We start from the raw sequence: 20,853 nt of genomic DNA on the forward strand, positions 1-20,853 counted from the left end.
AAATAAAAACACTAATTTTTGAAAATACTAAAAAAAATCACAAAACTTCGTATTTTAGAAAAAAACGTTACTTAATCCACCTTTAGGTGGTTGGTGCCTTCCTCACATTCATAAAGTCAATACATTCAGTAAAAATAGCAACCCCCCGAGATTCCACCTTAACATGTTTAACAAATCAACTTTTTTTTCGCAGACCTTCAAGATTTGTGGCTCATCGGCATGTTCTGATAAAAAACCTATCCAACGATAGTTCGCATGGAAGATTCAGACAATATTATTTCTATCACAATATCTGAAATCCGGCCTCCAAAAAGTGTATAAATAACACTTAAGTGCTAATAACTTTTGATAGGGTTGTCAGATCTTCAATGTTTTAGGCTCATTTGAAAGGTATTTCAATTATCTAACTAACGACGCGTCGCATTAGGGACCCGGACATCATTTTTATCGAAATATCTGAGATCCGGCCTCCAAAAAGTGTATAAATAACACTTAAGTGCTAATAACTTTTGACAGGGTTGTCAGATCCTTGATGTTTTAGACTCATTTGAAAGGTCTTTCGATTATCTAACTAACGACAGGTCGCATGATGGACCCGGACATCATTTTTTTGAAATATCTGAGATCCGGCCTCCAAAGAGTGTATAAATAACACTAAAGTGCTAATAACTTTTGATAGGGTTGTCAGTTATTCAATGTTTTGGGCTCATTGGAATGGTCTTTTTAATACCTTTCTGAAAATGTATAACATGATATGTTTGCTTGCAAAAACAACCCTTTTTACAATCTTCCGGACGTACGCCAAAATCGTTTTTTTAGCATAACTTTTGAAGTACTTTTCTAAACTTCATAATATTGACTAAGATTTTGTGGGACCCCAAGACGGATCGAATGAGACCAAAACGGTCCAAATCGGTTCAGCCAGTCCGGAGATAATCGTGTGCATATTTTTCGGTGCACGGACTCACATCCAGACACACGCACAGACATTTGTTCAGAATTTGATTCTGAGTCGATAGGTATATGTGAAGGTGGGTCTACGGGTTCGAATTAAGAAGTTCATTTTTCGAGTGATTTTATAGCCTTTCCTCATTGAGGTGAGGAAGGCAAAAATACTCGAAATTTCAGTATTTTACAGTATGGGTATCAAATGATCGGGATTTTTTCATACATTGGAAAGTAATACCGTCAACTGGGGCGAATCGGGACTACAGTCTGAATAGAGACAGCACAGCAGAACACTTAAAAGCTTCAAATTTGGAAATGAATTCACACATTTTGTTGCTCTGAATTTGACCAAAACCACTCAAAAATATCAAAATATTAAGCTACAACATTGCTAAAATAGCTGTCCCAATTCGCCCCATGTGTACCGATTCACCCCAGATGACGGTAACACAAATTCGTATTTTCGAAAAAAAAAGTACTGAAATTTAAGTTTAACATTTCGAAAATAAAAATATTGTTTGTGGAATACTCATAATTTTCACAAAACTACGTCTTTTTGAAAAATACTAAAATTTTGTATTCTTTTTTCAAAAAGATATGGAAATTTTTCAAACATTTCGATAGTTTTTTTTTCAAACACTCAAATTTTATACAGAACTATTGAAAAAATACTCAAAAATCAATTTTGTGAAAATTTCGTTGTAACTTTTGAAATGTACGAAAAAATCCCGATCATTTAATACCCATATTATGAAATGTGTTTTTTTTTCGAAAATACGCCTTTCTTCTATATTCAAAAATTGTGTTGTTACTTCCAAAATGAATGAAAAAATCCCTCTCATTTTTTATATTATAAAAAACAGAAATTTTAAGTATTTTTTCGAAAACACTTTTGAAATGTATGAAAAAATCTCGATCATTCGACACCCATATTCCAAAACAATAATTTTTAGTATATTTTCGAGAAACATTGCATTTCTGGAGTTTGTTTTTTTTAAAGGTCCAATAAACCAAATTTTTAGTTTTTGCTTTTTGTGTATTTTTTAATACCCCTGACTCAAGGCGGTTTCAAAAACACCCAAAAAAAATTGGAAAATTTGGTTTATTGGACCTTTTAAAAAAACTCAAGATTTGTATTCTACATGAATTCACTTATGAGGCATTTCAACTTCATACTAAGCTACACACCTTTCACGCTCAAAGTTGGTGGAGTAACTATTAAAACATGCAACTACCATATTATCTTCTAAACTAAACAATCGATAACTGATCCCCATCCGATGGAAAGTTTGTATATCAACCGAACTGAATTTTTGGAGAACCATTATTTAACGTTTTCAACTGGAATTAACACCTTTGACATTTTTTAAAGAAATTAATTCGCTTCGTTTGGAGGCGATATATAAGCGGATTGCAGACTGGATTTCGCCATGTATATGTGAAGATTTTCCAAAGCAGGTTGCCTTGGAATTGACAATTCGGAATAAAACCAATTCCATCTGAACCGGATTCTAAACACCATGACAGCCGTCCATTGCGGCCGCTCCCATCTCCACCGAGCGCCAAGGACAAGGAAAGGGATTTGGAAGACGGGAAGTGTTGGAAGTGCTCCACTTTTTTAAGGGGACAAGGGAAAATCTCCAAGGTGTCCCCAAATAAGTTTCGCTTGAAGTTGGGCGGTTTTGGAATGGTTTAGGGATACGCTTTAAGAATGCATTGGGACCAAAATTTTGACACGTTTTCGAAATTACAGATAAAAAGTTCCAATCATTTCGAAAAAATCGAACCAATTCACAGTAACTCCTATCAAGCATAATTTATCAACATATTCCCAGGCAATCACAAGCGCCAGTTCGTGTTAATCACTGTTCGAAAATCGCAGCACGCACGACGTTATCTGAGACCTGTTCAATTACCACCTCTAAACGACACCCACCAATCAATCAAAAGTGACTAACTACCGACAAACAAGACCAGACAACTCAACTCTGTGCTGATGAGAGAGAGAGAGCCACTGTTCATTGAACAAAGCAACGACAGGGAAAAAAGCGGTACAGAAGAGAATCCAATCCGTCGGATTTACGAGAATCACGTCCACTGATAATTACACCCACCCTCCCTACTCCACCACGTGGACAGCTAATCTGCCTCACAAAACTACCTGTTATTGTGCACACCAAAGGCCGTTTGAATGTCCGCCTGTAAGTGATGATGATAAGCCACCAACAAACGACGATGCGGTTTATGGTTGAAGTTATTGGAAGCTTACGCCGTGACATCGTCACAGTTATAGTTGTTATAACTCATCTCTGTGACTGTTATGATATGGCCAGTGTAGGTGTGAAATGTGAGTACGCGTGGTCACAGGTTCAGCCAGAAGTATAGAGTTCAATAATGTATAAATTGAGATTACCGCGGATTCACAAAAAGCCACTAAATATCAAATTTTTGGTGTTCTCTCGCTTGAGTGACTGCCAATTTTAAGGTGGTGCTGATCAAATTGAAAATATTAAAAGTTTCAGTGTGTTCAAATGTGATAAACTTATTCCTAATATGTTTTTCGCGGCAGATAACTTTTTCCATAACAATTTTTACTGTTTTCAGCTTATATTATCTATTTATTCTATTTAGATAATCATTGAATTTAGCTTAAGAATCTAACTTCTCGTGCTTTTCAATTGAAACACTATTTCATGAAATCAAAACTCATAGTTTTCAAATATTTGTAGCGAGTTTTTAAATATGTTTGAATTTTTTGGGCCCCTTCGTATGATACGAAGTTGTTTTTTTTTTAATTATTTTGTATGGTTCAATTTATGGTATAGTTGTCACATGGTATTCAGGCTAATAAATGACTAAGCTCAAAAGAATTTTCATAGTGCAAAAAGTGGTTTAAATTTAACAATACATGTTTTTCATAACTAAATCTCTTACGAACCCGCCCCTAAAGACTGCAATTTTTCGAATACTATTAAACAAAATCGTCTTGTGCAACCCTCTTTGAAAAAATATCAATTCAATTTTCATCCAATTAGGTCACGGTAAACAAAAAGTTAGGAAAATGTATACAGCAATTCCATTTGAAAAGAGCCTAAACCGAAAAAAAAGTTCTCCAATCGGGCTCAAAATTTTTCTATGGGTTCCTTGGCCAAAATAATTAGACCCGTATTTTTTTATTTGGCCATTAGGGTGACCTACATCGTGCTAGGGTGGTTCGAAAAATGGCAATTTTCGTAATTTTTCGCAAAAATCACTTTTTTCGAAAAATCATATCTCCGCGCCATTTTATCCGATTTTAGCTGTCTTAGACGCAAAAGAAAGGTGATGAGTTTGGCTATTTGGGAAAAATAGTAAGAAGTTCCAAAAATCTAGCTTAACTATTGAAAAAGTCATATGAAAACTTAAAATGGCGTTTTGCCCGTGTCTGGACCAAAGAGCCTATGTCTGAAAATATTTTTATCGGATTCCTCGGAAAATTTCACATAAAATATCAAAAAATTGGCGATGTCGAACCGTACGTTTCGGAGATATGATTTTTTGAAAATAAAAACTGAGTTTTTCGACGCGCCACGCGCAAAAACAGGAAAATGACGAAATCGGCAAAAAATCAACTTTTTTCACTAAAACTGCGATAACTTTAAAATTTCAGCGATGACCTATAGATGTTTGGGTATCAAAATTTTTGTAATTGAAAGGCGCAACTTTTGGTACCATAACATCTATAGGTCATCGCTGAAATTTTAAAATTATCGCAGTTTTAGTGAAAAAAGTTGATTTTTTGCCGATTTCGTCATTTTCCTGTTTTTGCGCGTGGCGCGTCGAAAAACTCAGTTTTTATTTTCAAAAAATCATATCTCCGAAACGTACGGTTCGACATCGCCAATTTTTTGATATTTTATGTGAAATTTTTTGAGGAATCCGATAAAAATATTTTCAGGCATAGGCTCTTTGGTCCAGACACGGGAAAAACGCCATTTTAAGTTTTCATATGACTTTTTCAATAGTTAAGCTAGATTTTTGGAACTTCTTACTATTTTTCCCAAATAGCCAAACTCATCACCTTTCTTTTGCGTCTAAGACAGCTAAAATCGGATGAAATGGCGCGGAGATATGATTTTTCGAAAAAAGTGGTTTTTGCGAAAAAAGACGAAAATTGCCATTTTTCGAACCACCCTAGCACGATGTAGGTCACCCTAATGGCCAAACAAAAAAATACGGGTCTAATTATTTTGGCCAAGGAACCCATAGAAAAATTTTGAGCCCGATCGGAGAACTTTTTTTTCGGTTTAGGCTCTTTTCAAATGGAATTGCTGTATACTTTCGCTTGGATTTCGGGAATTCCCAGGAAATATACAGGTGTAAAATGCATGTTTAAACACTTTTTTCATTAAATTTTACTACCATAGCTTGGAATTTAAATTTTTATACTTTTTTTTATATTTTCGACTGATGAAAATTCATTTTAAACACTTTTTTCAGACAAATCAATAATTTGAAAAATATACTTCAGATGTGTCCTATTTTAAAATTGCTTATGTCTGAATGAATGCAAAATCTACCGGATTTTTTTGCAAATTATATTTTTTCAAATCTCCTCATGTTTAATAGGACTGATTTTTTTTTAGAAATCCTGTTCTTTTTCAAAACATTAGACATTTGAAAATCACCACTGGCATAAACAAATCATCAAAAAAAAACACTCAAGTTTAAAGGAACTTACAAATACTACGAAATAAAAATCAAAACATTTAAATCAAAACATTTAAATCAAAACATTTCAAAACGACTCATGTTTTAAAAATGCAAACACTTATAAAAATAGTTAAAATACCCCATTTATGGAAAAAGAACAACTCATGTTTGAAAGAATGGTAAAATAAACAGGAATATTTATTATGAAATTTTAATGATCTTTCAAAGAACTAGTCATGCTTAAAAACATTTTTTTTTTAATTTTAATATTTTCAAACAACTGGGTTTTAATCGAAATCATCATGAACTAACTTCAACCAAGTTTTAGAATTCACTTAAATTTTTGGCTTGTTTGAAAGATCTTTCGTGCCTATTTTCATAACATATTTAAGACTCGATATCAACAATGTGGTAATTTTGCATTTTTTTTATAGATTATGTTGTCTTTAGTTTTGTGTTTATGACTCGGTTATCCGAATCCCCATTTATCCGAAGTTTCGATTATCCGAAGTTCTATTATCCGAAGGTTTGTATGGGACTTCGGATAATCGAATCAAGGACAAAAAAAAAGTTTTGCAATTCTGTCGTGAAACTACTTACTTTTCCTGTCATTATTGAACGACGAAACAGCCTACCAAAAATAACAGAATCGAATAGTAACCCTTCTCAAAACAAATGTGGAAAAGTACTACTTTTTAGCACTAAAAAAGATGCTGAAAAGTTGAACGATTCATTGACTAAAAACATGAACATTCGACTTATAATTCTGTTCAAACGGTGTATTTCGGAATTTAAAAAAAAAACTATGGAACTCGCTGCAAAACTTGATTTTTTTCTATCACTCGTCGTATTTATCCAACCCAGTGAACCTCGTTGGATAAATGTACGACTCGTGCTGAAAAATCGTTCATATTCAATATGTCAAATTTCGGTGTTCTTGACTTTCCCGTTGAAAGCAGATTAGAATTGAACCCAGAACCATTCTCGCTTACAAAGCGAACACCGTTACCAGTCAGCAACGACCGCTCTTAAATGGTTGATTGCCTATGCATTGAATTGCATTGAAGGCATTTTTTTCATAGCCGCCATTTTGGCCGTCATCTTAGATTTAAGAAAAATAAATCACTTCAGAGTAGTTTACTGCCGTTCTAAGCATAATTGTCCCATGTAATTTTTTGACGGTTTTGACTAGAGGTGGGCAAAAAAAGAGCGAGCCGCTCAAAGAGCCGGTTCACTGAAATGAGCGAACGAACCGTGGCTCACAAAAAAAGAACCGCGGTTCTTTTTTAATCTCCGGTCTTTTGAAAGAACCGTTTCAAGATGGCATGATTTTTGATATAAATATAATTGGGCCGTTGCAAATATTTTTTGAAGTTTATGTCCCTCAAATCTGACCAAAGTCGAGGGGGGGGGGGGGGGTCAAAAAAATAAAAAAAAAGTATAAAAATTGAAAATACGATCCATGGTTTCAACATTTTAATGAAACAAGTGTTTTAAAATGCATTATACACCTGTCCAGTTGTTTTGCCATCACTAGTTTCCAAAATATCAAAGAATTGACGAAAATTTAATTTTCTGCGAAAAATAAAATTTTTGCGTTGCTGTACTTTGGAATTTAATAAAAATTCAAAACATTTTTAAACCAGCCCAAACATGCTTAAGATGATTATCAATGTAAAAAATGCATTTTAGATTGTTTTCAGTTGATTAGACTTCTATTATCATGGAAATTTTGAAGTTTCTTGGAAAAATATTTTGTTTGCCTCCTGATTTTTCAGACCAATTTTGAAGGGGGGGGGGCGACATAAACTTTGAAAAATATTTGCAACGGCCTTATCGAATTTTCAAAAAAAAATTTAGTATTAAATTTGTTTTTGAGAATTGGAAATGCAATTTCAAAAATGTCAATGCTTGTAAAAATTAATCCCAAAAGTAAATGATTTGTTAAAATCTTACCAAAAATGTACTGAATAATGAATATTTTATCGATTCAATCAGAATGTAGAAAATTCATGTAGAAATTAATACAATTTTAAAATTTACAATTTTTCCGGCACGCTAGATTTAAGTTTGGATGCCATTCTATTACTCGAATGTTTAGGTTCGAGTAGAAATCTTGACATGAAGACCACCAAGACCTATGGTTTTCAAGGCCATCTTCACGTTTTCAGTTTAATTTTTTTATCAAATAATTTATAAAAGTCCAATGTGTTATAAAATTACACAATTCTTAAAAAAAACTTTTCATCCAAATTTTGAAAAATAGCGAAAGAGCCGTTCAAAAGAGCGGCTCTTTTTAATGAGTGAACGAAAATGAGCGGCTCCTAAAAAAGAGCGATTTTGCCCACCTCTAGTTTTGACTTTTTAACATTTTTAAGGTTTAGTTTGTCATATACTTTTCGAAAAACCCATAAAATCTAGTACACTCAACCCCCGGTAGTTGGTCACTTTTTCGTTTGACACTTTTTTAGTTTGTACCCCGTTGGTTGGTCAAAGTCAAACTAAAAAGTGACGAACTGTCACTTTTTACACGGCGCTCACGCACACTATCAAAACAAACGTTTAGTAGTGTGTGTGAACTTCGTGTAAAAGGGGTGTCAAACTAAAACGTGACCCCGTTCGTTTGACAACAGTTGTTGTCAAACCATCGGGGTTTGAGTGTACTTTGTTCGTAAACTCATCAAAAACAACACCAAGTCTGTTTGTCCCATCGTTAAACTTCTACGCATAATTGTCCCACCAAGTATTTTTTTTTCACGGAATCTTACATACTGTATAGCAAGAGGATCATAAATAAGAGTGATAAAATACTAACTGGGACGATTGGAGACTCATAGGACTAATTAGAACCCACGGGACAATGATGCGTACACCCAGAACTGGGCATCGGCATACGAGAGGATAAAGAGCACGATTCGGTAGTAAAATGGTACTGTGTGCGGACGGAGAGGATAAATCCCGAAACTACCGAGAGTACTTTACTCATGGGTTCATTTTCCAAAAAAGTTCATCTATTAAAAAAAAAGTACTGGTACCGAGACTCGAACCCAAGATCTTCGGCATATTGAACCGTGCCTTTGCCGTATGGGCCACCACGGTTCGGTGACTAAGTGGCGGACATTTGTCTATGTAAGCCACTCATAGGATGAATTGTTCCAATGAACGAATGAACACGCGAGAGGACTATATTCTCTCAAAACAGCACTTTCCTCACGTTTCTTTTCGTGAGGACTATCCCCTCGTTCTTTAACTTAGGGTGCAGAGTTTTTTTTTTTTAAGGACCAATAAACTATTGTATTTCATATGTTTATAAGACCTAATAAAAAAAACTCTAGAAATGTAAGTTTCTGTGTTTATTTTCATAACCATTTCTGCGATCCGACATCAAAATTATTTTTTCTTTAGATTCCGTACCACTGTTTCATAACAATTTCTCAGATACAGAATCCTTATAAGATAGTTATAGAATCGAGTTTCAAAGATCTAGAACAGTAGAAAAAATATATGATGTTTTAAAGCAATTAATTCCAATTTTTATTTTGTTACACTTTTTTTCAAAACTTAACTATTGCTTGTCTGGGCTCTAAGATATTCAGCTAGAAATATTTAAATTCAGGAAGTATAACCAATGAATTAAATCCATTTATTTCATTTTATAGTTTTTAAGTTGAACCACCCCAAACCACCGCACACACAGAACACATCATCACACACAAAAGCGCAACGTCTGCTAGCCATTAGCTGATATCAACAACCACAGTGCGGTATAGTACATGTATTGTTTAGTAGCAGTCACTACTGTGCAGCCCTAGTAGGTAGTAGTATACATGGTTTACTCTCTTTCTCTCTCTCTCCGGGAAAACCATAGCTTAGCTTGGGATTTGGTGAAAAAAGGGGGTGTACAAAAGTGGCGCCCGTTCACTGCCGCCAGCGCAGTCGTCGAATCTCATTAATCATAATTCCTGACCCGGCGGCGCGACTTCAGAGCGGGCCACTTTTTGCCTCTACAAAACTGTCCTTTCAAAAGTGCAACGAGGGTGCGGGGCGGAAGGAGGGTGGTGGTGCAAATAAAATAATTAATTTCGTGAATATTTCATACCAGGAGTGGAGTGTGCAGTTCAAAAAGGCGGCGAATTAAATTAAATCTGCGATAAACAAGAAGAACCATAAAACCGAGGCAAAATGAAGAGCCTTGTGGTGGATTCGTCGAGTGGGGGAACCGGAAGTGGCGGAAGTACCGAGGATATTATTGCGAGAAGCGGCAGCGATGCTAAAGTGACCTGGATCGACACGGTCAAGTTCGTGGTGAACACCATTACTCATGTGCTCATCGGCTTTGTGTTCATCTACACGATTTGGGTTTGCTGGAAGTATGGTTTGGAGAAGATCTTTGCGTGGCACGTAGTCCTCTGCATGACCGGGGTGAGTGATGATTAGTGAGTGATTGTCATGATAGTTCAAGTGTCGTGGCCGGTGGAGACGCATGATGATTTAGGTTGTTTGCCCCTTTTTGAGTACGTGCTTCGTCAAAATAATAAAACTTTTCGAACATTCAACTATTTTCAACTGTGCAAAGTGTGGTAAACTTTGGAAAAGAAGGATTAACTACCACCACAACATTCCAATATTTATGCGTCGAATGTCAGTGAAAACATGGAAGAAATGAATACATTTCTTTAGAAAGTACTATGTCGAAGTTTAAGTCTTATGTGAAGTAAATATTACATTCCATCAACTGAACAAATTGGAACGGCTGTGTGAATAGGGATAGTAATTTTAGCTCACGTAATCTAGCGTGGTTCACGGATATATAAAAAGACAAAAGTGTTTAATTTCGAGCGAAATGAGCATTTAAAGGGCGTGTAGATGAACAATATGAAGCATTTTGAAGTTAATAATTCGTAAATTGGTCAAAACCGATCGCAAAATGGCTTTATTTACAAATGGCGCATAAGACCTATTGCGAATTAACTCGAGTATAAAATATGTCTATTTCTTTCTATCGAATTTGCTACTTTTTGAGTTTAAATTTTTTTTTTCTTCATAAAATTATTTTATTAGGTTCTTTTCGGTGTTGGGACCTGGTTAGGACCGATTCGGCTTTTGTAATTACATTTGAGTAATTAAGGGGTTACATACATGTAAATCGGCAAAAATATCGAAAGTAGTATGAGGACACATTGATTTTTTTTTTCAAAAATCTGTTTTAAGGGTACCGTCATCTGGGGTGAATCGGGACTACAGTCTGAATAAATAGGGACAGCAGTGTTTAGAGCACTTAAAGGTTTTAAATTTGGAAATGGATGTACACATTTTGTTGGTCTGAGTTTGTTCTATCTGAAACCAACCAGAAAAATCAAAATATTGTGCTCTAACATGGTTAAAACTGCTGTCCCACTTCGCCCCATGTGTCCCAATTCGCCCCAGTTGACGGTATTAAAATATAGGTTTTCATCGTTTAACAAATCCAATTTGGAGAAATTTGATTGTATCAACGCCGAGATAAAGCTATTTGAAATTAGCAGTTTCAAAAAACGGCTGCCAGGATATCTTAACACAGCTTTGACCAAATCGGCTCAAAATTTTGGTGAGTACTTGTTAAATCGGTCCCGTGTGCATGACGAAAGCCGATTTTCAAAAAAGTTTATTTGAAAAAAAGATAATGAGCAATTCCAGCCCAAAACAGGATTTTTTTAGGTACTTTTTTCTCGACCCTCTCCGATTTCAATGAAACTTTGTAGACATGTTATCCTAGGCATATATAAGCCATTTTTGTGTATATGGAGCCAGTTACACTCGATAATGATATTTGAGAAGGGCGTAAGTGTTTTAAATATTTTTGTATTTCGTAATTTAAATATTGCTGTATCTCGAAGCCGTTGCATCGTATCAAAAAGTGGTCAAAGACAAACTTGTAGAAAATTTGACGGGCTTTCCGAAAAAATACACTGAGAGAAAAAAACACTCCACTTTTTTGGGATTTTTTGATTTTTAAGTTTAAAAGTCAAATTTGAAGGTAAGCCCACGATTTTTTTTCGCTCAAATTTTTTGTGGAAATAGCCTAAGATGTTACAAAAAGACTCACGAAAAATGCAGGATGGAGCAACTCACCTACAAAAAATACAAAAAACCTATTTTTTCAACATTTTTATTTTTAAAACCGCTGTAACTTCACAAGGATTGGACTTAGGACAATGGTCAATATGGAGACTTTTATGTAAAATTGTCTGGAGAATCGACTCTCGTGTTCGGTATTTGAAAATGTTGACGTTTAGAGCACTTTTCAAAAAAAAAATCAATAAATGATATTTGTTTTTTTTTAGGTGAGTTGCTCCATCCTGCATTTTTCGTAAATCTTTTTGTAACATTTCAGGCTATTTTTACAAAAATTTTGAACGAAAAAAAAAGAGGCTCACCTTTAAATTTTACTTTTAAACTTAAAAATCAAAAAATCTCATAAAAGTGGAGTATTTTTTTCTGTCAGTGTATTTTTTTCGGAAAGCCCGTCAAATTTCCTACAAGTTTGTCTTTGATCACTTTTTGATACGATGCAACGGCTTCGAGATACAGCAATATTTAAATCACGAAATACAAAAATATCTAAAACACTTACGCCCTTCTCAAATGTCTTTATCGAGTGTAACTGGCTCCATATACACAAAAATGGCTTATATATGCCTAGGATAACATGTCTACAAAGTATCATTGAAATAGGAGAGGGTCGGGTACAACCGATTCCCTATTTGACATGGAATTGCTCTAAAATTATTATCATGTTTTTCATATAGAAAATCGTCAGTTTTAGATTTTTGTTTTTTTTAAGCAAAATTTAAAAATTGGGCTTCGTCATGCACACAGGATATGTCTTGAGAGTCTTCACCTAAAATTTCAGCCAATTTGGTCCATCCTATCTCAAGATATCGTGGCACCCGTAAATCAATTCGGTGTTTAAGCGGTATACGCACTTCGGAAGAAACCGGTCAAGAAAAAAAATCAAATGAGCAGCAGCGGCAGCGAAAGCAAGTCAGAGAGGGTGAAGAAAAGCCCCAAGAAATCGCTCCCTCTCCTTTATTCTGCTGTTCGTAAAGCTGTTTCTTGACCCCTTTCCTTCCGATCTCCATGCTAGCCTTTAGAGAAAAACGCTCAGAAAGTTTGACAGCCGGCTTTGCGCAAATCGTCTCTTACTCAGTTTAATTATGAAATAACTTCATGAAACTTTCAGGAGTGATTGAAAATCATCTTTTTAGTGGATTCGTAAGTTTTCAGTTATATGAAATTTTGTGGTTTTTTACATGTATGGAACCCCTTAAAGAGGAGTGTAAATGTTAGTGGGAGAGGTTTAGTTTAACATTAAAGTTTTTTTTTTTTTGCCTGAGAAAAAAAAACAAAAATTTTCATCAGCTATTTCCTAATAAAATCTTACTTAATGTTGATAATGTTAAAATTCAAATGAAAGTTATTTTCAACCCTCTAAGCACAGTCATGCTCTAAGGTTATGAGGTCAAATAATTGTCCGTACCCTTTAAAAGCAACGAAATTAGATCGATTTGAGTGAATTCTTTTAGTAAATGTTGTTGCTGTGTCAAATACAAGTACTTTAACAACTAAACTCCCAAGCTCGAAAAAAACGGGAAATCTATATAGTATATATATAAAAAATTTCGACGGTTTTGTTCGAACGCGAATCAATTCAACACGGAATGTCGGATCGTGGTGCTTTTTGTTGCATTGGGTTCGTATAAGCCCAAGGAAGGTTTATATGCTGATAAATTGCCACTTTGGCCACTCTGGGACCGATTCCGGAGCATCTGCAGATTGTATGGGAAAATTTGCGTAAAATCAAATTTTGATCACAGGAGGCTGAATAAGAAAACAAGCTATACGTCAACAAACAAAAAAAGACAAGACGAAGTTTGCCGGGTAAGGCTTGTTTCCATATATTGCGCCTTGCAGCAATTTCAAGAGTTTTGTGTCAATCGTGCTAGGCCTAGATTTTTTCATCACACTGCTTTGCAGGACTGAGAACTGTCAACTTTGCGCACTTTGCACCTCAGAAGAGTGCTGCGGGATTATTTTCATCACAGTTGGCAAACTAAATTTCTATCACACCATCAAAACAAAACAAGTGCAATGCATCGACTTCTGACCCCAATCTAGTCACCAAGCTGTGGTGGCCGAGGCAGTTAAGTCATTGAGATGGTCTGTTAAAGGTTCCTGGCTCGATTCTCGTATTTGAAACTTTGAGTTTTTTGACGGGTTATTTTTTAATGTGCCAGAAGGCATAATTCTCTCGACCATCTCGGCCATTATTCTAACGGTTCGAGGCCATGATTTTGTCGGACGATTTCTGGTCAATTTTGGGCTAAGGTCAATTAAAATTATGGGGAATTGGCTGTAAATTCAATAATATTCTGAATAAAAAACGATACATTGTGGAAAAAGAAATCGGTATATTTTCAGTATAATCAGTCTAACTCTAAGCATCTCATTTTTATCCTGTTGGTACTAAAACCAAGAAGAACACACATGTTTAGGAAGAATTTATTAGTTAACAGTAATATCCAAAAATTGCATTGGTATATCGGGTGAGTTCCATGGTAGAGGGTATTCAACAGTTACCGAACGCCCTCTCCAACGGTGGAACTCAGAACTGCTCAGAATATCCGTCCATCTCGCGTTGATCTTCATGGGTTGCGTTAATCCCGTGTTATTCACGCCTAGGCCAATAGAACCGCCGTCTGTTGCTTTATCAGGCTACTGGCCTTTATCGTCATGAAGGGACCCCCCTCGGCAGCACCGGATCAGTAGATGTTGGGAAAGACGATTCAACAAGAAGTGAAGCCGTCTGTCCCCAATGCAGACAGCAACGCCCTCTGGTTGTCCATGATCCATCCGACAAGAAGACTAAGTACCGCCATACCGGCACCGAAGACCATATTTTTCTAGTCGGAACAAGCCGTGGTAACTGTCTCCCTTGAATCACCGGTTCTGGGACTACCCGAACGAAGTCACTTTCCTTGCACTGGACACTTCATAGTTTTCTAAACTTAGGAAAAATAAATAAACATTAACAGCCTGCCTTGGCAACGGGTATTTTTGTCATTACTGTGATGAAAAAGCACTGTGATGAAAAAATACTGTGATGAAAATAATTGCGCAAGACTCTAGTAAAGTGCAAAATGCGCAATAAATTCCCACTTTTTCTCAAGCTTGGGAGTTTAGGTGTTAAGATAGTTTGTGACAGATTTTAACTTCTGATAACTTTTTTTAGTAATTTTATGTAACAAAAATTGTTAAAATTTACTTGCTTATCAAAACATTAGTTTATGAACAACTATTTCTATAAAATTGTTATGTAAACTGTATGGATTTAGTTTTAATTACAGCTCCCTAATAAAAAAGCACGTGCATAGTGTTCAATTTCTTCCACGAATAAAACTGGTTTAGCAAACATTGTTAGGCAAACAATAAATGCAATATTTTCGTTTATTTATCTATTTAAAATTTTATTTTATTTCCTCTTCAAAATTTCAGTTCAATTTGCTGATGGCCGAGGCCATCCTGCTCTTCTACTCCGGAAACACGTGGTCCCAGGTGATGCTCCATCCCCAACGCCGGACGGTCCACTGGATTCTCCAGGTGGTCGGAAGCCTTTGCGTAATCGTTGGCATCGCACTGGAGTACTACTGGCGTGACATCAACAACAAGCTGCACTTCCACGACACCCATTCCATTCTGGGACTGGTGGCGTTGATTCTGATGCTCCTCTCGATGACCAATGGAGTGGGAGCTCTGTTTTCGGTGGAACTCCGCCGTAAAATTAAACCCGTTTACATGAAGTTGGGGCATCAATTCGTTGGGCTGTGCTGCTTTGTCATCGGAATGGCTGCCCTCGTGCTGGGCTTCGATAAGAAAATCTTCCGCAACAATTCGACTCCGGAGATGCGGACCACGCTGCAGGTTTTTACGGTGCTGGTCATTCTGACGAGTTCGCTGGGAGTCATCCGGACGATTCTGTCACAACTGAAGACACTGTTCCGATAACGAAGAATGACATAGTTGGTATTGATAATTTTAAATAGTGATGAAAATGTTATGAATTAAATATGTTGTGCCATATAAATAATAATGAAACAAAAGATTGCTGAACCATATTCATATTTTGTGCCGAATGAAATAAATAATTATATTTTTCTTACTGACAAAAAGCGTTTCTATCACTCGAAAATTGCAGTTTCACATTATTAGTAGTATGTACCATTTTATTTTTTATAAATTATTTATTATACAATCATTTCCATTCATCAAGTTGGGCGATTCAAGGTTAAAACCTGCGACAAGCTTAAGATTTTATAATCAGGGTTCGATCCTAGATGGGCCCGGTGGCATTTTTTGAGACTTCCGTCGGACGGGGAGGTAAATGTTGGCCCGGTCTAACCAAGAGGTTAGGTCGTTAGCTCATTTCAGGTGTAGGAGTCGCCTCTCTGAGTCCTGTCTCGGTGGAGTCACTGGTAGGCGGTTGAACTCACAATCCAAAGGTCGTCAGTTTGAATCCCGGGGTGGATGGAAGCTTAGGTGTAAAAAGAGGTTTGCAATTGCCTCAACAATTAATCCTTCGGACACCTAGTTTCGAGTAGGAATCTAGCAATCGAGAAAGCCAAGGCAATGCTGTAGAGCGAATAATTTGATTTTTTTGAAGTTTATAATCTTACAAGATCCTCTGTAATTACTATTAGGTTTTACGCCGACTCGATTTGGAGGTTAGAAAGAAGTGCACTGTTTACATGGACTTAGCACAGTTCGATGCGGTCGTCGATTTTGTTCGGAAAAATTCGTCGACAATCGACGAAGACCACGTAAACAGTGCACACGAGCTGTCAAATGACGTCACGGTGTAAAACCTAATTAGCTTTAAGTAATTACAAAAGCCGACTCGGTCCTAACCAGGTCCCAGCACCAAAAAGGACCTAATAAAAATAATTTTATGAAAAAAAGCTTATAAGCTTTTTGATATAAAAAAAGCTACAAAGTTACATTTTGCATATCAACCAGGCGCTTTAAATTGCTCTAACATAAGAATTTTGGAAAAAGCCCTCCCAAATTACGAAGTTCCGATAAGAAAAAGTCAATTTAAAGGTTTGGAAGGGAATCATCAATAAGCAATCAAACCGTAACGAACGGTTTTTGAAATTTTATTTTACACCAGTACGTTGAAATAAATAATTGGTGTTGTTGGTTGTCTTTTTTAATCAAATTTATCAATTTACTCCTGAATGTCTGCAAAATTTACTCAAGCTTTATTACTCTGCCCTCTGTTGGCTGCGATAAAACCGTCGATATTTCATCATCAACCAGCTCCCGGTCCGAAATATCGATCTCTTTCCCAGCTGTCAAACAAGCTGTCACCGGCAGGCAAGCACAGGCCGAGAAGAAAACCCGCTTGTGTTCGCGAACAAAACGCTCCGGTTGCCGCATCCGAAGCGGCCGGAATTCGCTTTTTTGCTTTTTTGAAAAGTGTATTTTGAGACCAAAATATCAAATTTACCCGCGTAAATACTTTGTTCAACGGTGACTGCTGAAAAAACCAGTCAAAATGGTGAGTTTTGTGATTAATTTGGGGGTTGAAATTTCGGCTTGGTTTTGCGCTCTCGGAAGAGGTTATGGCTTTTGCAAAATGGCTGGGATTGTTCCGATAAACGTTTTGTTTACTATTGAAATTAAAGGCCTTGGGGATGTTCCGGTGGCGGGGGACGTGTATGTTTAGGCTGCTTCTAATCATGTCCCTTGCTTATTCCAGACGATCGGCAAGAACAACAAGATGATCCAGCTCCTGAACTATCGGGTGCGGATTGTCCTGCAGGACTCGCGAACCTTCATCGGGACGTTCAAGGCGTTCGACAAGCACATGAACCTCATCCTGGGGGACTGCGAGGAGTTCCGTAAGATCAAGCCGAAGAACACCAAACTGCCGGAGCGCGAGGAGAAGCGCGTCCTCGGGTTTGTCCTGCTCCGCGGCGGAAACATTGTCTCGCTGACCGTGGAAGGTCCACCGCCGCCGGAAGAGGGTCTGCCGCGAGTGCCGATTCCGGGTGGCGCTCCCGGGCCCGGCATGGGACGTGTCGCCGGTCGGGGAATGCCCGCCAACATTGCCGGCGTTCCGGCCGGACTTCAGGGACCGGTTCGCGGCGTTGGAGGACCCTCCCAGCAGCACATGGCTCCGGTTGGACGCGGTGGCCAGGTTTCGGCACCGCCCCAGATGCGACCGATGATCCCAGGGCCGCCGCCAGGAATGATGCCCGGCCCGGGAGGAATGAATCCGATGGCCGGAATGGCGCGGGGTGCACCACCACCGATGCGAGGACCTCCGCCCGGTATGATGCGGGGTGGACCGCCACCGAGGCCGTATTAGGTTCGCTACGTGCGTCTGCTTCTACTAGAGTTAAGATAAGTCACTTTGATTAGTGTGGACGAATTGAATTTTCCATTTTCCCGTCCCCCTGGCTGTATTTGCTGAGTTCACCAAGTAAAGTTCAATAAAAGGTACTGAATTTGAAATGGACTAACTGTAACAATTCTACTGTTGTTGAATATGTTTACTTCGAAAGCCATGCCATGTCAAAAAAGTTCAACTGAGAAAAACGCGATTGAACTTTTTCGACCGATTTCTGTGTTTCTACGCATAATTGTCCCGTAGGTCCCTACTCACTCTATGTGTCGCTAACCGCCCCAGTTAGCAGTTTTTCACTCTAATTTGTGATCCTCTTGCTATACAACAGGTAAACAAGGCATAATGCTTCGTAAAACTGATGATTCCGTTTAACAAAATACTTGGTGGGACAATTATGCGTAGAAGTGTAACGATGGGTACAGTATACGACAAACTAACCTTGAAAATGTTAAAAAGTCAAAATCGTCCAAAAATGACATGGGACAATTATTCCTTGAACGGTGTATATGACCCAAATCGACGGTAACATTTCAAAAGGCATCATGTACATTTTGACACTTTCTGGGTTATTGCATATTCTGAAAGTACTCCTAATAAGCTACCTCTTCACCAAAAATGAGCAAAAGTTACTTCAGTAAAGTCTGTTTAATCATGATTTTAAATAAAGTAATATAAACAAAATCTCTGCCATCAGCAGTCCGTGTTTATATAGCCCTGTCAACCTGTCAAACAAAAGACTACATGAACCTCGTGACGGAAAAAAAGCATCATGAAGAAAGCGGCATGTACATTCGGCGAAGAAAAACGAATCATAACAAAGCGTCCCCCTCAATGACAGCAGGGTGATATAGACGTTGGTGATTTCAAAAGGAGTTATGTTTGTTTTTCTCAAATAAAACGACGGAAATAATGTTTTATTGTATTTGGATGATCAAGTATTAATAAAAGCAACGTTTTTCATCGTTTGTTATCATTAGAACATCTTATTTTGCTTTTATATTAAAATGGGAATTGAAAATTGATGCTCAACATTCAAATGCGTTTTTCTCAAAACGCATGGTTTGTACATGATGCTTTTTGAAATGTTGGCGTCGAAATAACAAAATTAAAAAAAATAGTCTATAATTTTCGTATGGTCATCAGAATCATTCACCGGTTTCTGTACCTTGCGCAAGGTGCCTACGGAGACTTCTTACGCTCCGCTGTGTTTGCATTGTTGAAGCCATGGGTCATCTGGAGAATGACCATTAGCCGTAACAGCAAGGAATGTAGCCCGATGCCAGCTGCCGATCGGGACCAGCTGTATCGACTGAACGCGGCATTTTTTAACGCCCCTTACCAAATATCGAAATTTTCGGCAACACTGCCAAGTGTTAAAATTTCGCGTGACTTTGACGTTATTGGAAAAAAAAGTAAACAAAAAGACTTGACAATCTGTATTGTGAACTTGTGATGACAACGGTGATGATTTTGGATTTTATGTTGACAAAGAACTTTATCTTTAGCCTAGCCTTTAGCTCTATCTACGGTGTCGATTCGTTTTTTTTGGAAAATATCGCGTTACCGTGTTGCACCCTACTTTTAGGTACTTGAAGTTCCCGTCCGTGTTTGGGAAGTGGTATGCAACGCTTGTTGCGTAATGTTGCGTAGAAGCGTTGCAAAAAAAGCGGTATCAAAATTCATGGTTTTTGATATTGGTAATGAAAATTGCCATTTTGATTGTGGTGGCCACAACCTGGAGTGTCCGGCGAGGGACATTTACCGAACCATACGATTTTGGGAAATATGTATATCAAAATTTATGGTTTTTGATACGGAACTAGAAGATAAATTGAACGAATAAATTAATCTAATTTATTTTTGTTTTCATCTGATCATATTGGCCAAGGGTGCATGATACTGATGATACTCGTCGGTTGACACCCAGGCGAGGAACATCCCGGAAGGAGCCCAACTACATCCGTAGTGCTGTTTGGACAAAACAGCATGGCTCTGGTTCCTTGCAAGTGTCCTATTTTCTTACCTCCACGTTGGCTTGGTTTAGTCATCATGATGACAAGGTTTAACCTAGCTGGTGGCCTGTGGAAACGACTCGTAAACCATTGACCAGCGAGGGTCAGAGTTGAGACGGCTAGAAGAAAGGGGCGCGTCAATGTGGGAAAGGGAAGTAATTTGTGATTGTAGACGGTATTGTTTTGATTCGCAGTATGTTGAGTCAATTGCTGTGGATGTACCTGAAACATCTCCCAACGGGGTTTCTCTTCTTTCCATTTCAACTAACAGCTATCTTCTGTTTATTTTGTTTCACTGATTTTCTAAAACGGCTTCTGTTTACTATCCTCCATTTGATTTCGATTTTACTGATTTGATTCTCTTATTTCTCAACGCTTTTCCACTCTATTTTACCAATTGATGGTGCTGTAACAAACTGTCTGCTTTCCCTTAATTTGGCAGCGATGTCAATTTTGTTTATCATGTGCCTTTTCTTTTTTTTCTTTTTGGATAAGTTCTCATCTTCCCTGTATATTGCCCTCAATACAATCTAAGCTTGTTTGTTACCTCTATTTATTAACTATTGTTAATTTCTTTATCTACTTCATAAATTACTATCTTTCTTTTACTATTGATTCTTTACATAGTATATTTCCTTCACTGTCCATTGTTTTGAAACTTCACCTTTTTCTTAAGCAAGTGAGGTTCGAGCCCTTACTCAATTTATGGAATGATTAAAGGATTAACACAAATATTACTATTGTACTTTTGGA

General features: G+C 37.3%; 2 protein-coding genes across 2 annotated transcripts; both read left to right on the plus strand.

Annotated features, from left to right (window-relative positions):
- Positions 1 to 9,423: 9,423 nt before the first annotated feature.
- Positions 9,424 to 15,785, plus strand: LOC120428707 (transmembrane reductase CYB561D2-like). Its single transcript, XM_039593782.2, has 2 exons — positions 9,424 to 10,062; positions 15,175 to 15,785. Exons 1-2 carry the CDS (start codon positions 9,823 to 9,825, stop codon positions 15,682 to 15,684), a joined length of 750 nt encoding a protein of 249 aa, XP_039449716.1. The 5' UTR covers positions 9,424 to 9,822; the 3' UTR covers positions 15,685 to 15,785.
- Positions 15,786 to 17,045: 1,260 nt separating this feature from the next.
- Positions 17,046 to 18,212, plus strand: LOC120428000 (small nuclear ribonucleoprotein-associated protein B). Its single transcript, XM_039592972.2, has 2 exons — positions 17,046 to 17,236; positions 17,438 to 18,212. Exons 1-2 carry the CDS (start codon positions 17,234 to 17,236, stop codon positions 18,047 to 18,049), a joined length of 615 nt encoding a protein of 204 aa, XP_039448906.1. The 5' UTR covers positions 17,046 to 17,233; the 3' UTR covers positions 18,050 to 18,212.
- The last annotated feature ends 2,641 nt before the right edge of the window (positions 18,213 to 20,853 follow it).

The sequence above is a fragment of the Culex pipiens genome, chromosome 2, assembly GCF_016801865.2.
Source record: "Culex pipiens pallens isolate TS chromosome 2, TS_CPP_V2, whole genome shotgun sequence".
Lineage (NCBI taxonomy): Eukaryota > Metazoa > Arthropoda > Insecta > Diptera > Culicidae > Culex > Culex pipiens.